Source organism: Mastomys coucha, unplaced genomic scaffold (genome assembly GCF_008632895.1).
Source record: "Mastomys coucha isolate ucsf_1 unplaced genomic scaffold, UCSF_Mcou_1 pScaffold21, whole genome shotgun sequence".
Lineage (NCBI taxonomy): Eukaryota > Metazoa > Chordata > Mammalia > Rodentia > Muridae > Mastomys > Mastomys coucha.
The window spans coordinates 36,872,122-36,885,458 of record NW_022196904.1 but is presented as its reverse complement, the minus strand read 5'-3'; the positions used below and the strand labels follow the sequence as shown (position 1 = coordinate 36,885,458).

At 52.8% G+C, this 13,337-nt stretch overlaps 2 protein-coding genes across 5 annotated transcripts in view; one reads left to right on the top strand and one right to left on the bottom strand.

Annotated features, from left to right (window-relative positions):
• Positions 1–9,142, top strand: part of Ppfia3 (PTPRF interacting protein alpha 3) — a 29,237-nt gene extending 20,095 nt beyond the window's left edge. For 2 of the 3 annotated variants that reach the window (XM_031386590.1, XM_031386591.1), the window contains exons 19-30: positions 628–721; positions 955–1,036; positions 1,542–1,742; positions 4,799–4,861; positions 5,023–5,049; positions 6,039–6,214; positions 6,643–6,740; positions 7,179–7,354; positions 7,437–7,505; positions 7,692–7,863; positions 8,177–8,248; positions 8,417–9,142. In XM_031386590.1, the coding sequence (XP_031242450.1) occupies positions 628–721; positions 955–1,036; positions 1,542–1,742; positions 4,799–4,861; positions 5,023–5,049; positions 6,039–6,214; positions 6,643–6,740; positions 7,179–7,354; positions 7,437–7,505; positions 7,692–7,863; positions 8,177–8,235 (1,217 nt within the window). In that variant the 3' untranslated portion in view covers positions 8,236–8,248; positions 8,417–9,142. The remainder of the gene's footprint in view (positions 1–627; positions 722–954; positions 1,037–1,541; positions 1,743–4,798; positions 4,862–5,022; positions 5,050–6,038; positions 6,215–6,642; positions 6,741–7,178; positions 7,355–7,436; positions 7,506–7,691; positions 7,864–8,176; positions 8,249–8,416) is intronic. The other variant, XM_031386592.1, reaches the window with a different exon arrangement.
• A 299-nt stretch (positions 9,143–9,441) lies between these two features.
• Hrc (histidine rich calcium binding protein) lies at positions 9,442–13,252 on the bottom strand. 2 transcript variants are annotated; one of them, XM_031386594.1, is made up of 6 exons: positions 11,003–13,251; positions 10,848–10,918; positions 10,381–10,449; positions 10,165–10,219; positions 9,721–9,757; positions 9,443–9,536 (listed from the first exon to the last, which is right to left on the bottom strand). In XM_031386594.1, exons 1-6 carry the CDS (start codon positions 12,987–12,989, stop codon positions 9,500–9,502), a joined length of 2,256 nt encoding a protein of 751 aa, XP_031242454.1. In that variant the 5' UTR covers positions 12,990–13,251; the 3' UTR covers positions 9,443–9,499. The 2 variants fall into 2 exon arrangements, with proteins under 2 accessions (XP_031242453.1, XP_031242454.1); XM_031386593.1 differs by lacking the exon at positions 9,721–9,757 and having other exon boundaries at positions 9,442–9,536; positions 11,003–13,252.
• Positions 13,253–13,337: the final 85 nt, after the last annotated feature.

The following is a 13,337-nucleotide window of genomic DNA, read 5'->3' as shown; positions in this document are numbered from 1 at the left end:
TCCCTCCTCCCTCTCTGCCTTCCTCTCCTCCTCCCTTCCCTCCTCCCTCTCTGCCTTCCTCTCCTCCTACCTTCTCATTTGCTAGAAATTGATTTCTGTCTTCATTAGGTAATTCTTTTTTTTTCTTTCTCGTGGAGCTCAAAACTTAACCTAGGGCTTCCTGCATGTTCAGCAAGCATTCTACCATTAGGCTGTATTCCCTGTTGCTGGTTTTATTAAAATTAAAATTATGCATCATAATTCTCTGTGCGTTCTCAATGCATACATACAGAGGTCTGAGGACAACATCACGAAGTCCGTTTTTTCCTTCCATTTTGCTTATGTAGCTCTGGCTGTCCTGGGGTTCTCTTTGTAGACCAGGCTAGCCTCAAGCCCACCAGGCTCCTTCTCTCTTTGACTTACAGGATCTGGGATCAGAGGTGTGCAGCAGCGCAGCAGGCCCCGTGTTTTGGCCTTGCTGCGTAAATCTGGCTGGCCTGGTATTTGCTTTGTAGCACAGAACGGCTTCAACCTGGCCTGGCAGTGTTCCTGCTACCTCTGCCTCTCCAGTGCGAGGGAATGTCAGGTGTGAGCTGCTGCAGGTCCTGACCTAAGACTTCCCTAACTTTGATGCTTCTTTGCCACCAGCTGGGACACCTTCTGATGAGACACTGGCCACTGACCCTCTGGGGCTAGCCAAGCTGACTGGTCCAGGAGACAAGGACAGGAGGAACAAGAGGAAGTGAGTGCTCACAGAGTTTGGGGTGAGACTCTCGGTGGCCGGCCATGACCTGTGACCCTTTGCTTTCCAGGGAATCTGGAACACCTTTTTTTTTATTGCTTTCCTGTCTGGGTGGGGAAGGTGGGTTTACAGAGCATCACACCTTACTGCACTCTTCAAAGATGCTTTGATGGTGTGCACCCATGTGAAGCCCATGGGAAGGGTTCCCAGCTCCTGTCTGCCTTCTCTGCTAGGCACGAACTTCTGGAAGAGGCCTGTCGCCAGGGCCTGCCTTTTGCTGCCTGGGATGGCCCCACCGTGGTCTCCTGGCTGGAGGTATTCCAACATTGAAATGACCTTACTGGAGAGTTATTAATCCAACCCCCCACTGAAGTTTTGGTTTTGTAATTAACTCAGGGTCTCACTCTGTAGCCCAGGCTAGCCTCAAACTCATGGCAATCCTCTTTCTTACGTCAGCCTCTTGAATGCTGGGATTACAAACCTGAGTCACAAGCCATGTTTTTATCCTCAGCTCTCAGACAGCTGGTTGGCTCTCCCTAACACAAGTCTAGAAGTGGGGTGGCTGGGGAGATTAGGACCCAAGGCTCCGAGGGAAACCACTTCCTCTTCCTCCCACCCGTGCCCATCCCATCTGTCTCTTCTGGTCTCTCCCCGTCTCTACTGACTCTTGTCTGTCTTTCCATCTGTCCTGTCCGTACTCATCCCTCATCTTCTCCCACGTGCCTCTGTCTTGCCGCATCTGTTTCTTTGCCTGAGAACTTTCTCCATCTGTCTCTCTCTCCCGGGACTCCTCCACGTTCGTGCCTTCCCGTGACCTCAGCTCTGGGTGGGCATGCCTGCGTGGTACGTGGCCGCCTGCCGGGCCAATGTCAAGAGCGGAGCCATCATGGCCAACCTGTCAGACACGGAGATCCAGCGGGAAATCGGCATCAGCAATCCACTGCACAGGCTCAAGCTGCGCCTCGCCATTCAGGAGATGGTGTCACTCACATCACCCTCGGCTCCTGCCTCCTCACGCACTGTGAGTGCCTGTCAATCCACATCCCGCTGCCCGGCCCCGCCCCTCGCTGGCAGACCACCAATCCTGAGTCCTCTGGCTCCATTCCCCATGAGCCCTGCCTCCCTGTGTCATGGCTGGGTTACATGAGTTCCTTTTTCAGGGGGCATCTCTTGCAGGGATTCATTCTTACCCCCCATCCCCTCCCCCAAGACTCCCTTTCTGAAATTTTCACCATTTCTAAGAGAACGTCCAATTCCACCAATTTTTCTTTTTCATTTCTTTTGAGACAAGATCTCACTTATGTAGGGCTGGCTGGCCTGGAGTTCACTGTGTGGACCAGGCTGTGCTTGAACTCACAGAGATCCACCTCCCTCTGTCTCTTGAGCCAGCCCCACCATGCCTAGACCCCAGTTTTTTCTTTTCTTTTCTTTTTCCTTTCTTTCTTTCTTTCTTTTTTCTTTTTTCTTTTTGGTTTTTCGAGACAGGGTTTCTTTGTGTGTAGCCCTGGCTGTCCGGGAACTCACTCTGTAGACCAGGCTGGCCTTGAACTCAGAAATCCACCTGTCTCTGCCTCCCAAATGCTAGGATTAAAGGTGTGCACTACCATTGCCAGCCAGTTTTTTTCTTAAGAAGTTTCAAACACACAGACAAGTATTGGTACCTGTGTCAGAGGCAATGGGATGGCAAGTTGAAGACCAGTCTCGGCTACTGGGCTATTTGGTGAGACCTTTCCTCATACTTTAAAAAAAAAAAAAAAAGAGGGATCATGCAAGATGGATGGCTCAATGGATGAAGGTGCTGGCCTGACACCTGAGATCAATTCCTGGAACCTGAATGGGGGGCAGGGGAAGAGAAAATCAACTCCTATAATTGTCCCCTGACTGTCATAGAGTGCCATGTCACACACACAAAATAAGCAAAGGTTCTTTTAAGCATTTATAACATGAAAAGGGCTCAATGCTATAGCACTGGCTTAGCAAGTTTGGGTTGGAGGTTCAATTTTTTTTTTTTTTTCAAGACAGGGTTTCTCTGTGTAGCCCTGGCTGTCCTGGAACTCACTCTGTAGACCAGGCTGGCCTCCAACTCAGAAATCTGCCTGCCTCTGCTTCCCAAGTGCTGGGATTAAAGGTGTGCGTCACCACTGCCAGGCTCAATATTTTTTAATATTATTTATTTATTTATATGAGTACACTGACACTATCTTCAGACACACTAGAAGAGGGCATTGGATCCCATTACAGATGGTTGTGAGCCACCATGTGGTTGCTGGGAGTTGAATTCAGGACCTCTGAAAGAGCAGCAGCCAGTGCGCTTAACTGGGCCATCTCTCTAGCCCTGGAGGTTCAATCTTGACTTGGGTACTGAATAAAATAGAGGAGAGAATTCCACATAGATATGTCTAGTTTTATTGTAAATCCTCTGGTCCCATGCATCTGTCTGTTTGCCTCTTGGGTTCTTTTATTTTGGTTTGGTTTTGGTTCTCTCTCTGTCCTGGAACTTGCTCTACAGACCAGGCTGGTCTTGAACTCACAGAGATTCACCTGCCTCTGCTTTCCAAGTGCTGAGAAAGGTGTGCAGCACCACTGCCCTCTTCTCTTGGGTTTTTGAGTGTAATTTAAGGACTAGACAAAAGGTCATCCCTTGAAATGCCATCAGCAGATGTCTTTTCCTCTTGGGGCCTCCACAACCTTGACTCCCACGTTGTTGCCATTACCGTTCATTGCATCTGCTAGTCCATACATACGCAGTTTTCCCGAAATGTTATTGAAATAAGATCTTACTTTGAGGCTCACCCAGGCTGGCCTGGAACCCATTGTGAGCTCTTGTCACAGACCTTGAGAATGGGGACCACAATGTCATTGTCATTGTGTGTGTGTGTCCTAGGGATTCACCTTAAGCCTTGTGAATGCACGCCCCTAGCTCCTGGAGAATTCCAGACATGCCGAGCGAATCCGTGGTCTCTTTACTTTGAGACAGCCTCTCCCTATGTAGCTCTGACTTCACTTGCTCTTGGAGTCTTTCCTCTGCTTCCCTAGTGCTGGGATTAAGGCCTGCCCCACCATGCTAGGCTCCCAGGCTTACTGAGTTCACTGAGTGCTCTGGCACAGTTCCCAGCACTCACCAGGAGCCAAGTGGTCTCACTCTACATAGGCTTTCACAACTCATAGGACAGGTGTTGGCAGGGGTCATCCAACATGGGTGGCAAACTTCTTCCTGCTGGCACACTCCTCTCCCTTTGCCGCATCTGCTGTCACCTTCTGGGTCCTCACTGTGCCTGACACCAGAGAGGTGACATCAATGGCCCAGCCCCTTCCCCAAAGAAGAACCCAAAGTCTACTTTAGGATTTTACGGGTATGAATGTCTTACCTGCATGAATGAATGGGAGAACACTTGGTGCCCCTGGAGGTCAGATGAGGCCATTAGATCTACTGGCAGTGGAGTTTCAGATGGCTGGGAGCTGTCGTGTGTGCTGGGAACCAAACCTGGATCCTCTGCAAGAGCAACACATGCTTTTGTTTTTGTTTTCTTCCCTGAAATAGGTTTCTCTGTGTAGACTGGGAACCCATTCTATAGACCACCAGGTTGGCCTGGCCTGCCTGCCTCTGCCTCCCAAGTGCTGGGATTAAAGGCTTGTGCCTCCACTGCCCAGTGCAACATATGTTCTTAACCACCGAGTCATCTCTCCAGCCCCGAAAGTTTTTCTTTTTATTAAACTTTTATAAATAAATTTATATTTATAAATTTATAAATATATACATTTTATGTGTGCATGTTTGTGCGTGTGCCCACCATAGAGCATGCATGAAGGCTAGTCGTCTCCTTCCACCGTGTGGGTTAGAACTCTGGTCATCAGGTTTGGTGGCAAGCACCTTTACCTGCCGAGCCATTGTGCTGGACCTTTTCAACTCTTATGCCTCAGTATGGACGATGCCTAAGACAGAGTCATTTCTTTCTTTTGTCAGTTGTCTCTGAAACCCCAGACAGAATGAGCATAAGCGGATGAGTTAGAGGGGGCGGTTAGGAGACCATCTGTATTCTGTGTCATCCCCATTCCTTAACTCCCTGCGCCCTTCAGCCCACAGGAAACGTGTGGATGACACACGAGGAGATGGAGTCTCTGACGGCAGCTACAAAACCCGTGAGTGCCTCCTGCTGGTGGCCCTGGGGATGGCACTATTCCTACTGGGTGTGGGGGCCGGGAGGAGTCTGTCTGTCCGTGCATCGTCTGTCCCTTCCGTTCTCCTCTGCCTGTCCCCTTAACCCACCCCTTCTCTCCCCCTCTTCCCACTAACGGGTCAGGAGACCAAGGAGATCAGCTGGGAGCAGGTAGGGGTGCAGGGCGGGCTGGGCGCATGAGCAGGTTGTGCACGCTGGCTGCATGGTCTTTCTGTTTCTCTGCGCCCCACCCCTCGTCTGAACATTCTAAGTCCCCGCCCGGGAGGGGAAGGCTGCAGCGAGTAGCTCAGCTGTTCATAGTTCTTGTGTTCATAGTGGCTTGGTGGGGGACAAAGTGGAAGCCCTCAGTGTCTACCTCCAGCCTGGTGCACGGGCTATCCCCATGGTTGTGGGACTGTGGGATTGTTGGGACTGGAAGGAACTGCCGGGTGATGTGAGGTTTTGCATTGAGGGGATGGGGAAGAGGGCTGCCTCGACCATTCAGGGGTTCAGCACAAGGGTTGGTTAGCTGTGCTACTTATGGTGGCCTCAGGGTGGGCCAGGCCAGTGAGAGGTGAGGAGAACACAGTGCATCGTGGCCTGGAGAAGAGAGACCCAGGGTGCCCTACTCCAGCTTGCCTGTTGAGCTCTGTTTCCTTGGCCTAAAGCTGCAAAAGACCTTGGGCTTGTCTCATAGCCTAAATTGGACTGCTTGCACTAGTATTTTCCGTGTAGTGCAGCAGTGATGTCTGTGGGTGGCAGGAGAGCCACGTTAAGGCCCTGACTTTCTGGGTGTAATCATGTTTGGGCTGAGTCATGCAGACCTGCAGGGCTGGGGGTTGGTGGAGCCCTTGCCTAGAATAGAGTCTTAAGTTCCAGCACCAACCTGGAGTACGGGGTACACATCTGTAACCCAGCATTCAAAAGGGTGGAGGTAGGGGAATCTAGAGTTAAAGGTCATCCTCAGCTTCACCAAAAGTTTGAAACTAGCCTGGGCTACATGAGACCCTCAGCTGGCTCAGGGTTCCCAGTGGCAGGGCCAGATGGTTCTGTGGTGGGGCAAGAACTAACTTGGGATGGGCTCAACTTTATCCTTTCCCTATACATATGGGAAGGGACAAGCGGGCCTGACCCCTTCCCTCACCTGCCCATGGCCCCAGATCCTGGCATATGGCGACATGAACCACGAGTGGGTGGGGAACGACTGGCTGCCCAGCCTTGGGCTGCCCCAGTACCGAAGCTACTTCATGGAGTCGCTAGTTGATGCTCGGATGTTGGACCATCTGAACAAGAAGGAACTTCGAGGCCAACTCAAGATGGTGGACAGCTTCCACAGGTGGGGTCCACCTGGCCAGTGGGGACAGCCCAAGGGGATGAAGTCACACCCCTAGAGACACTTTGGCCAATGGGAAGTTCCATTAAATTTTCGCTTGGTGCACCTTGAACCAAAGACGGTGGTTCATAGAAAAATTGATATCTGACGTGGTCCTGGTGACCTGCTACTGGGGAGGCTGGAGGACTGCAAGTTTGAGGTTAGCCTGGGCTATAGAGTGAGTTTAAGCTCAGGAAACATTAAAAGATCTTGGAGAGAGAGAGGGAGACACGGAGAGAAAACAGTAGGCACTTTTGCCTTGTATAGGTAACACACACAAACATACGGGAGGGAGAGAGGTACGGAGGGAGGGAGGGAGAAAGAGTTCTATAAGAGCAACAACAGTGGCCACAGGAAGGCTCCTAAGTGACTCAGTTTCTCCCACTGCTTAGGGTTAGTCTGCACTATGGTATTATGTGCCTGAAACGGCTCAACTATGACCGGAAGGACCTGGAGCGGAGGAGGGAAGAAAGCCAGACCCAAATTAGAGGTGAGGTCCTGTGGGCGCCATGTGGAGAGGTAGACTGGAAGGCGGGAAGCCTGAGAAACCAAGAGCTACTGGAAACAGGGTGGAACCACGATGAGGGCGTGGCTAGACAATAAAATGAGTGTGGAGTTATGTGCCAGATTGGCGGGTATGGGCACTGGGGTGCGCTATCACACAAGGGGTGGAGCCGGAAATAAGGGGTGGCCAAGAGAAAATATGAACTTCTTCTCTAGGAGGCGCTGTTCCTAGAAATAATGAGTAGAAACAGTATGAGGCGTGCCTAGGGAGGGAAATGAGAGTAATAAGCCTAGCAGACCAGCAGATGAGGGATGGAGCCAGCATAGAGACTTAGCTATGAAAGGAAATGAGGGTGAAGTTAGGCTAAATTTGGCAGGGCTGGCCACCGAGAGATGCACAGTTAAGAGTCTCTTTCTTCCCCAGATGTGATGGTGTGGTCCAACGAACGGGTCATGGGTTGGGTGTCTGGTCTTGGCCTGAAGGAGTTTGCAACGAATCTCACCGAGAGTGGGGTGCACGGAGCACTGTTGGCTCTGGATGAAACCTTCGACTACTCCGACCTGGCCTTGCTTCTACAGATACCTACACAGAATGCACAAGTGAGCTTTGGCTGGTCCTCAGACAAGCTGGGCACCCCCACCTGTATGCTGCAACTGACCTCTTTCCCCTTTCCTTTTCTAGGCTCGGCAACTGCTGGAGAAAGAATTCAGTAACCTCATCTCCTTAGGCACCGACAGAAGGCTGGATGAGGTGGGCGTGGCGATGAGGTCTAGTTTCCCAGTTGCACTTACAAATCCGGGCCAAAGGGGTGGGGCTTGGTATTGCCAACAGATTGTGGTTGGATGCTGAGCTTAGTGAGGGTCATGATTAATGCAGAGGGGTAGGGTCGGTACTTGTGCCCGCCTCCCTCACCTTGGGTTCCTATCATACAACTAGGACAGTGCCAAGTCCTTCAGCCGCTCCCCATCCTGGAGGAAGATGTTCCGTGAGAAGGACCTCCGGGGTGTAACCCCCGATTCAGCCGAGATGTTACCCCCCAACTTCCGCTCAGCTGCAGCAGGAGCCCTAGGCTCTCCGGGGCTCCCTCTCCGCAAACTGCAGCCTGAAGGTAAGGGACTCTTAAAAGTGACAGTCAGACCTTATTCACGTATTAGGACAACCTTCCATCTGGTCTAGCCTAGGCTACAGAAGAGTTCAAGACAGTCAGGGTTGCTAAGTGATATTGTTTCAAAGAGTAAAAAGAAGGCCGGTAGCTCACTGGTGAAGGAACCGCCTAGAATCCCACATTGAGGAGCTGGGGGTGTGGCTCAGTGGAGGGCTTTTGACTAGCAATTCCGTGGCCAGTCACCAGTACTAAGGAGTAGGGGTTCCCTGGGGGAGACTAGGGCAGCTCCAGGTTGAAGCGGTGTTGCTCTCTCTAGGCCAGACTTCTGGGAGTTCGCGAGCAGATGGTGTTTCGGTCCGGACTTACTCCTGCTAGTGTGCACCTCCAGGTGAGGACGCTGCCAGGTGATTTTTAGGGTTCAGGGTGGTGCGACGGGAACGCGGGATGGCGTACCAGATGGTTTCCACTCTGAACTGTCTGGCCTCAAGGCAAGTGACCTCACTCTCACTCCGATGAAGACCCTTCCGAAGGCTGGGCCGTTTTCCCTCCTTTCCAGAGTATTGTGTAGCCGGAGACCGCCGTGAGGGAGCTCGCCCTGCGGACTGCACCACCTATACGTGCCAGCCGGGTGTGCGTGTTCCCGCCTCCCAAATGGACTGAGCCTGGACCAAACCACAAGAAATGGACTGAAAGGGGCAGCCGAAGAAGACAGGAAGAAATCCCACCCCAAACTTCCGTCTCCCTTTTCTCTACTTTGTAATTTATTGATGATCCGTTTCGAAGGGGAGCCTGCGGAAAGGGGGCGGGACTTCCCTCTCGGGCCGCATGCGGGGAGATGCCACCCCTCCCCTTTCTATTGCCCAGTTGCGGGGCCCAAGTCTTCCTTCTCCGTCCGCTTGGAGGGGAGGGGAGACTCGCTGCTACAAGCCTCGCCCCCTCCCCCCGACCCTGTGCCACTCAGCCCTGCCCCGCTGCGTCTTGTCGCCAGTCCTCGGGTCATCTGCAAGTGGGGTTTCCTGACCCTCCTCCCTGTCTCGTGTTTCCCGGGGCCTCCCCGCCCCCGTGCTATGGCGGTGTCTGTGCCCAAGGGTCAGGGACGCAACACTGGGTTCCCATTTCCCCTCTGGCTCCGGGGTTTGCATGGGAAAATCCCTCTGTCAACTATGCCGCTGGCGATAAGGCTGGGGAGAGGACGGACAATGGGGAGCCCCCACCCCGACTCGGCCTCTTGGCTCCAGGCATTACTCAGTGATCACGGGTAAAGACCTACTGTTTCAAAAGCTCTGGTGGTGACCAGCCTTTTTTTGAGACAGAGTCTCACTTTGTAGTCCTGGCTGGCCTGGAACTCACTGTGTAGACTAGGCTAGCCTCGAACTCACAGAGATCCGCCTGCCTCTGCCTCTGCACTGAGATTAAAGGTGTGTGCCACCAGTCCCAGCTTTTGTTCTTAAGATGTTAAGAACCCAAACTAACCACCTCCAGATCAAGGAGTGGAGGCTGTCCTATCTTGGACCCTCTAGGAGAGGCCATTGCCTGACCCTACCCTCTGTCTCCCCAGGACACACCCCACGCTGGACACTGATATTTCTAGGAGCACATTTATTCAGAGAAGTAGATCCAGCTCTTGCCAGCGGCCAGGTCAGGGCTCTGGAGTCTCGAGCATGTCAGCCAGGGCTCTGGATGGGAGAACACAGAGGTTAGTTAGCCACGGTGCAGAAGCCACTTAGCCATCATGAGTCTGACCACTTCATAGAAGAGAACACGGAGTCCAGGGTGTCTCTTTAACTCACAGTGGGCCAACCCTTCTCTAAACGGGTCCCTTGAACTGCATCATCTCCCAGCCCAGTCCCACACACTTACTGATACAGAGAGGAAGAGAAATAGTCAACGTAGCTTCCTGGGAGGGAGCAGAGAGAGAAAAGCTTTGAGGGACCTCCAGGAGGGGCGTGGAGGGGGAACCCTGGGGCAAGTGCGGAAATGTGGTGTGCAGCTCCTTCTAATTCCTGCCTCAAACTGAATCACAGCCCTTCTAGGATCCTCCAGCAGCCCTGCCCCTCAGTGTCTATTTACTTTGGTCCCACCCACTCACTTCTAGGACTACCCTTCATCATTACCTCAATCTTAGCCTGAGATATCAGATTCTGCCCACATGACCTTTGCCATGGCCACACCCCCTACCGCACCCATTTAACCACAGGTCACAGCCTTGGTTCACAGCTTAAGTTGGCTCCAACCCCACTAGGATTCCCTTTGTTGGGCCCTGCCCCCTCTAGGGGTGTCTGTCTCTCCCTCTTTGCTGCTCACCTGGAGTGCAGAGTGTGTCGCAGACCAGCGGGCAGAGGTAGCAGAACTGGCAGTGCTGAGGGCAGGGAGAGAGCCTGGTCAGGGGCTGAGAGGCCAGGTGGAAGGTCACACGGGAGGGAGGCATGAAGTGATGGAAGGTCAGGATTATGCCCTTGGGCACTGCAGAAGTCCCAGCCAGCTTGGGACCTGAGCTTAGGGGCTCTGAGAAGGTCTCACCTTACACTGGTCACAGTGTTCCCCCATGTTCTCCTCATCACAGTGACAGCTTTCACATTCAGTACATCGCTGGGAATAGGAAGAGCCTGGTTAGAGAAGCCCTTAGCCTCAAGTCCCTCAGGAGACGATCACTTCAGCTGTTGACTTCCATGTCTGACCTCAGAGTCCCTCTCTTCTCTGGGGATACCACCTACCCTGGTTTTCCATCTCAAGACAACCCCAAGCCCACGTGACCTATTCACTGGAGGGTGGAATCTGTGAGTGATCACTTAGACACCTGCCTGTCACACACCCTGTGACCCTCACCTAGAGACCTTAAACTTTATTGCCTCAATGTCCCTACCCCCAGCTTCTGGTCTCCAGCTTGTTCTGAAGCATTTGTTTTTGCCTGCTCATCCCACTCCCAGGTTCCCAGACCTCCCATGGCACCCCAGGGTGTGCTGGGCAGATCTGGGCTAGGGACCTACATTGCAGAAAGAACAATAGCCACACAAGGACCCTGGCTGGTAATTCTCATACTCCTGGGCATCCTGCTGACCTGTGGGGACAGGAGGGTAACAGTGAATCCAGCTGGCCAGTTCCGTCCCCACCCCCCACCCCCTCATGGAGCCAGGTCACTTACCTGTGACTTCACGGCTCTCCTCCTCACTGGAGCCTTCTCTGGCCACCTCCCTCCCAGCAAGTGGGTTTGGGATAATGGTGAAAGGTAGCAGGTTTTCCTCCAGGATCTCTTCCTCCTCCTCCTCCTCTTCCTCCTCCTCCTCCTGCTTCCTACGATGGCTCAGTGGAGCCGAAACTGCGGCCCTGTCTACCTTGCTCTCTTTCTTATCATTCTCTTCCTCCTCTTCATCTTCCTGGCTCACGGAGAGGCCATGGCCCTCCTCTTCCTCCTCCTCCTCACTATGGACTTGTCTCTGCTCTGGTTCTTCATCTCCCTCTTGAGAACTGTGGTCATCTTCCTTCCTTGATTCTCCAGATCGGGGCCCTGTGGGCTGCAGGGGCTGATGACCAATCCCTTCCTGAACAGATTCTCTGTGACCCAGCCTAGCCCATTCATCTTGATCTTGTAGCCTGTGGCTGGGGGCTTTGTGGCCAAACTCAGTAGAAATGTCTTCATCGCCATTCCTGGAGACTCTGTGGTGGTGATGGCCAGGGACTTCATTCATATGTTCTTCTAGAGAGTCCACCTCCTTGTCAGCACTGTGGCCTTGGGGTTGGTGGCTTGCAACATGGTGGCTGTACTTGACTGTTGCCTCTTCTTGACTCTCACTTCCAAGACGATGGTGAGCATGTCTGGGAGACTGGTGCCAGTGTTCGGTGGATATGGCCTCATCCTCCTCTTCCTCATTTTGGTGGCTTTGGTGGCCATGGCTGGGGATATGATGGTAGTCTTCTTCTGAGTCATCCTCATTGTCTTTGTGCTCATGGCCTCTGTGTCTGTGGGCTTGGTGCACATGCTCAGTAGAGTCACCATCACCATTCTCCTCCTCATCATCATCGTTGTCGTCATCATCATCATCATCATCATCATCTTCTTCTTCTTCTTCTTCTTCATGGCCTTGGTGTCCATGCCTGGAGACATGATGATCATCTTCATCTGACTCATCCTCATCTTCATCCTTCCTGTGGCCTTGAGTCTGATGACCGTGCTCAGTGGAGTCTTCGCCGTTGTCTTCATCATCATCATCATCATCATCATCATCATCATCATGTTCTACTTTGTGGCCTTGGTGGTCCTGGGTCTGGTGTCCATATTCACCAGAGTCACCATCTTCATCATCACGTTCATCTTCTCGGCCTTGAACTCTGTGAGCATGACTGTCTTCACCTGAGTCCCCATCCTCTTCCTCGTCACGGTCCTGATGTCTGTGAGCTTGGTGTCCATGCTCGGTGGAGACACCATCATCATCATCATCATCATCATCATCATCATCATCATCATCATCTTCAACACTGTGGCCTTGGTGCCTCTGGCTGTGGGCATGATGGTGTTCATCTCTCTCCTTTGTGTGGCTCTGGTGACCATGGGCCTGGTGCTTACCATCAGAGTCCTCCATCACGTGCATCCTCTCCTCCTCTTCTCCTCCATCATCATCATCTTCTTCTTCCTCTTCGTGGCCATGGTGGCCATGCCTGGGGATGTGACGGTGATACTCAGCAGAGAAAATGCCATCCTCATCTTCATGGCTGTGGCTACTCTGTCTGGGGAAGTGGTTCTCGGCAGAGTCCCCTAAATCTTCATCATTGTGTCCCCGGTGCCTGTGAAGCTGTCTAACGTGTCCTCTGAAGACCTCTTCGGAGACATTCTCCTCCCCAGCCTCGTGGCCAGGGTACCTGTGGTCTCTGACCTGGTGGCCATATTCCCTGGAGGAGTCTTCATCCTCATCTCTGTGGCCTCTGTCCTTCTCACCTTGATAGCCCCGGTGGATGTGGTGGCCAAACTCAGTTGACAGGTCCTCTGAGGATCCAGGGATGCCTGCATTGTTGTTCCAGTTGCCAAGACCCAGCCCAGCTCCTCTCAGCTCCTGGGTCACCACTGGAGGGACCAGCAGGATGGTCACTGTGGCCCAAAGGAGACAAGTGTGCAACCATGGCCCCTGGAAGCCCATGGGGACGTTCTGCAGCTGAGCGTCTGACCAGGCTGGCTTCAGCTGCCTCTGATGGGCCCTTCTGCCTTTTTGGCTTTGATTTTCAGAGTGTCTCTTTTTCGTGGTATGGCTCCCACTCTCTGCTTCTCTATCTTCCTTAGGTCTTGGATGACCCTCTGAGGATGTCCCCTTTGGAGCTGTGACCCTGGTTCCAGGACCTCCCTTCCCACTGCTGGCCAATGGGGTCTGTCCCCTCCCCTTCTTGTGGCTAAATTTATCCAGAGCCTAAGTTATTCTGGTCACTCCCTGCCTGCCCCTCCCCTCCTGTTCCTCTGGCTCAGGACTGGGTGGTGGAGGGGTCTTCATGGC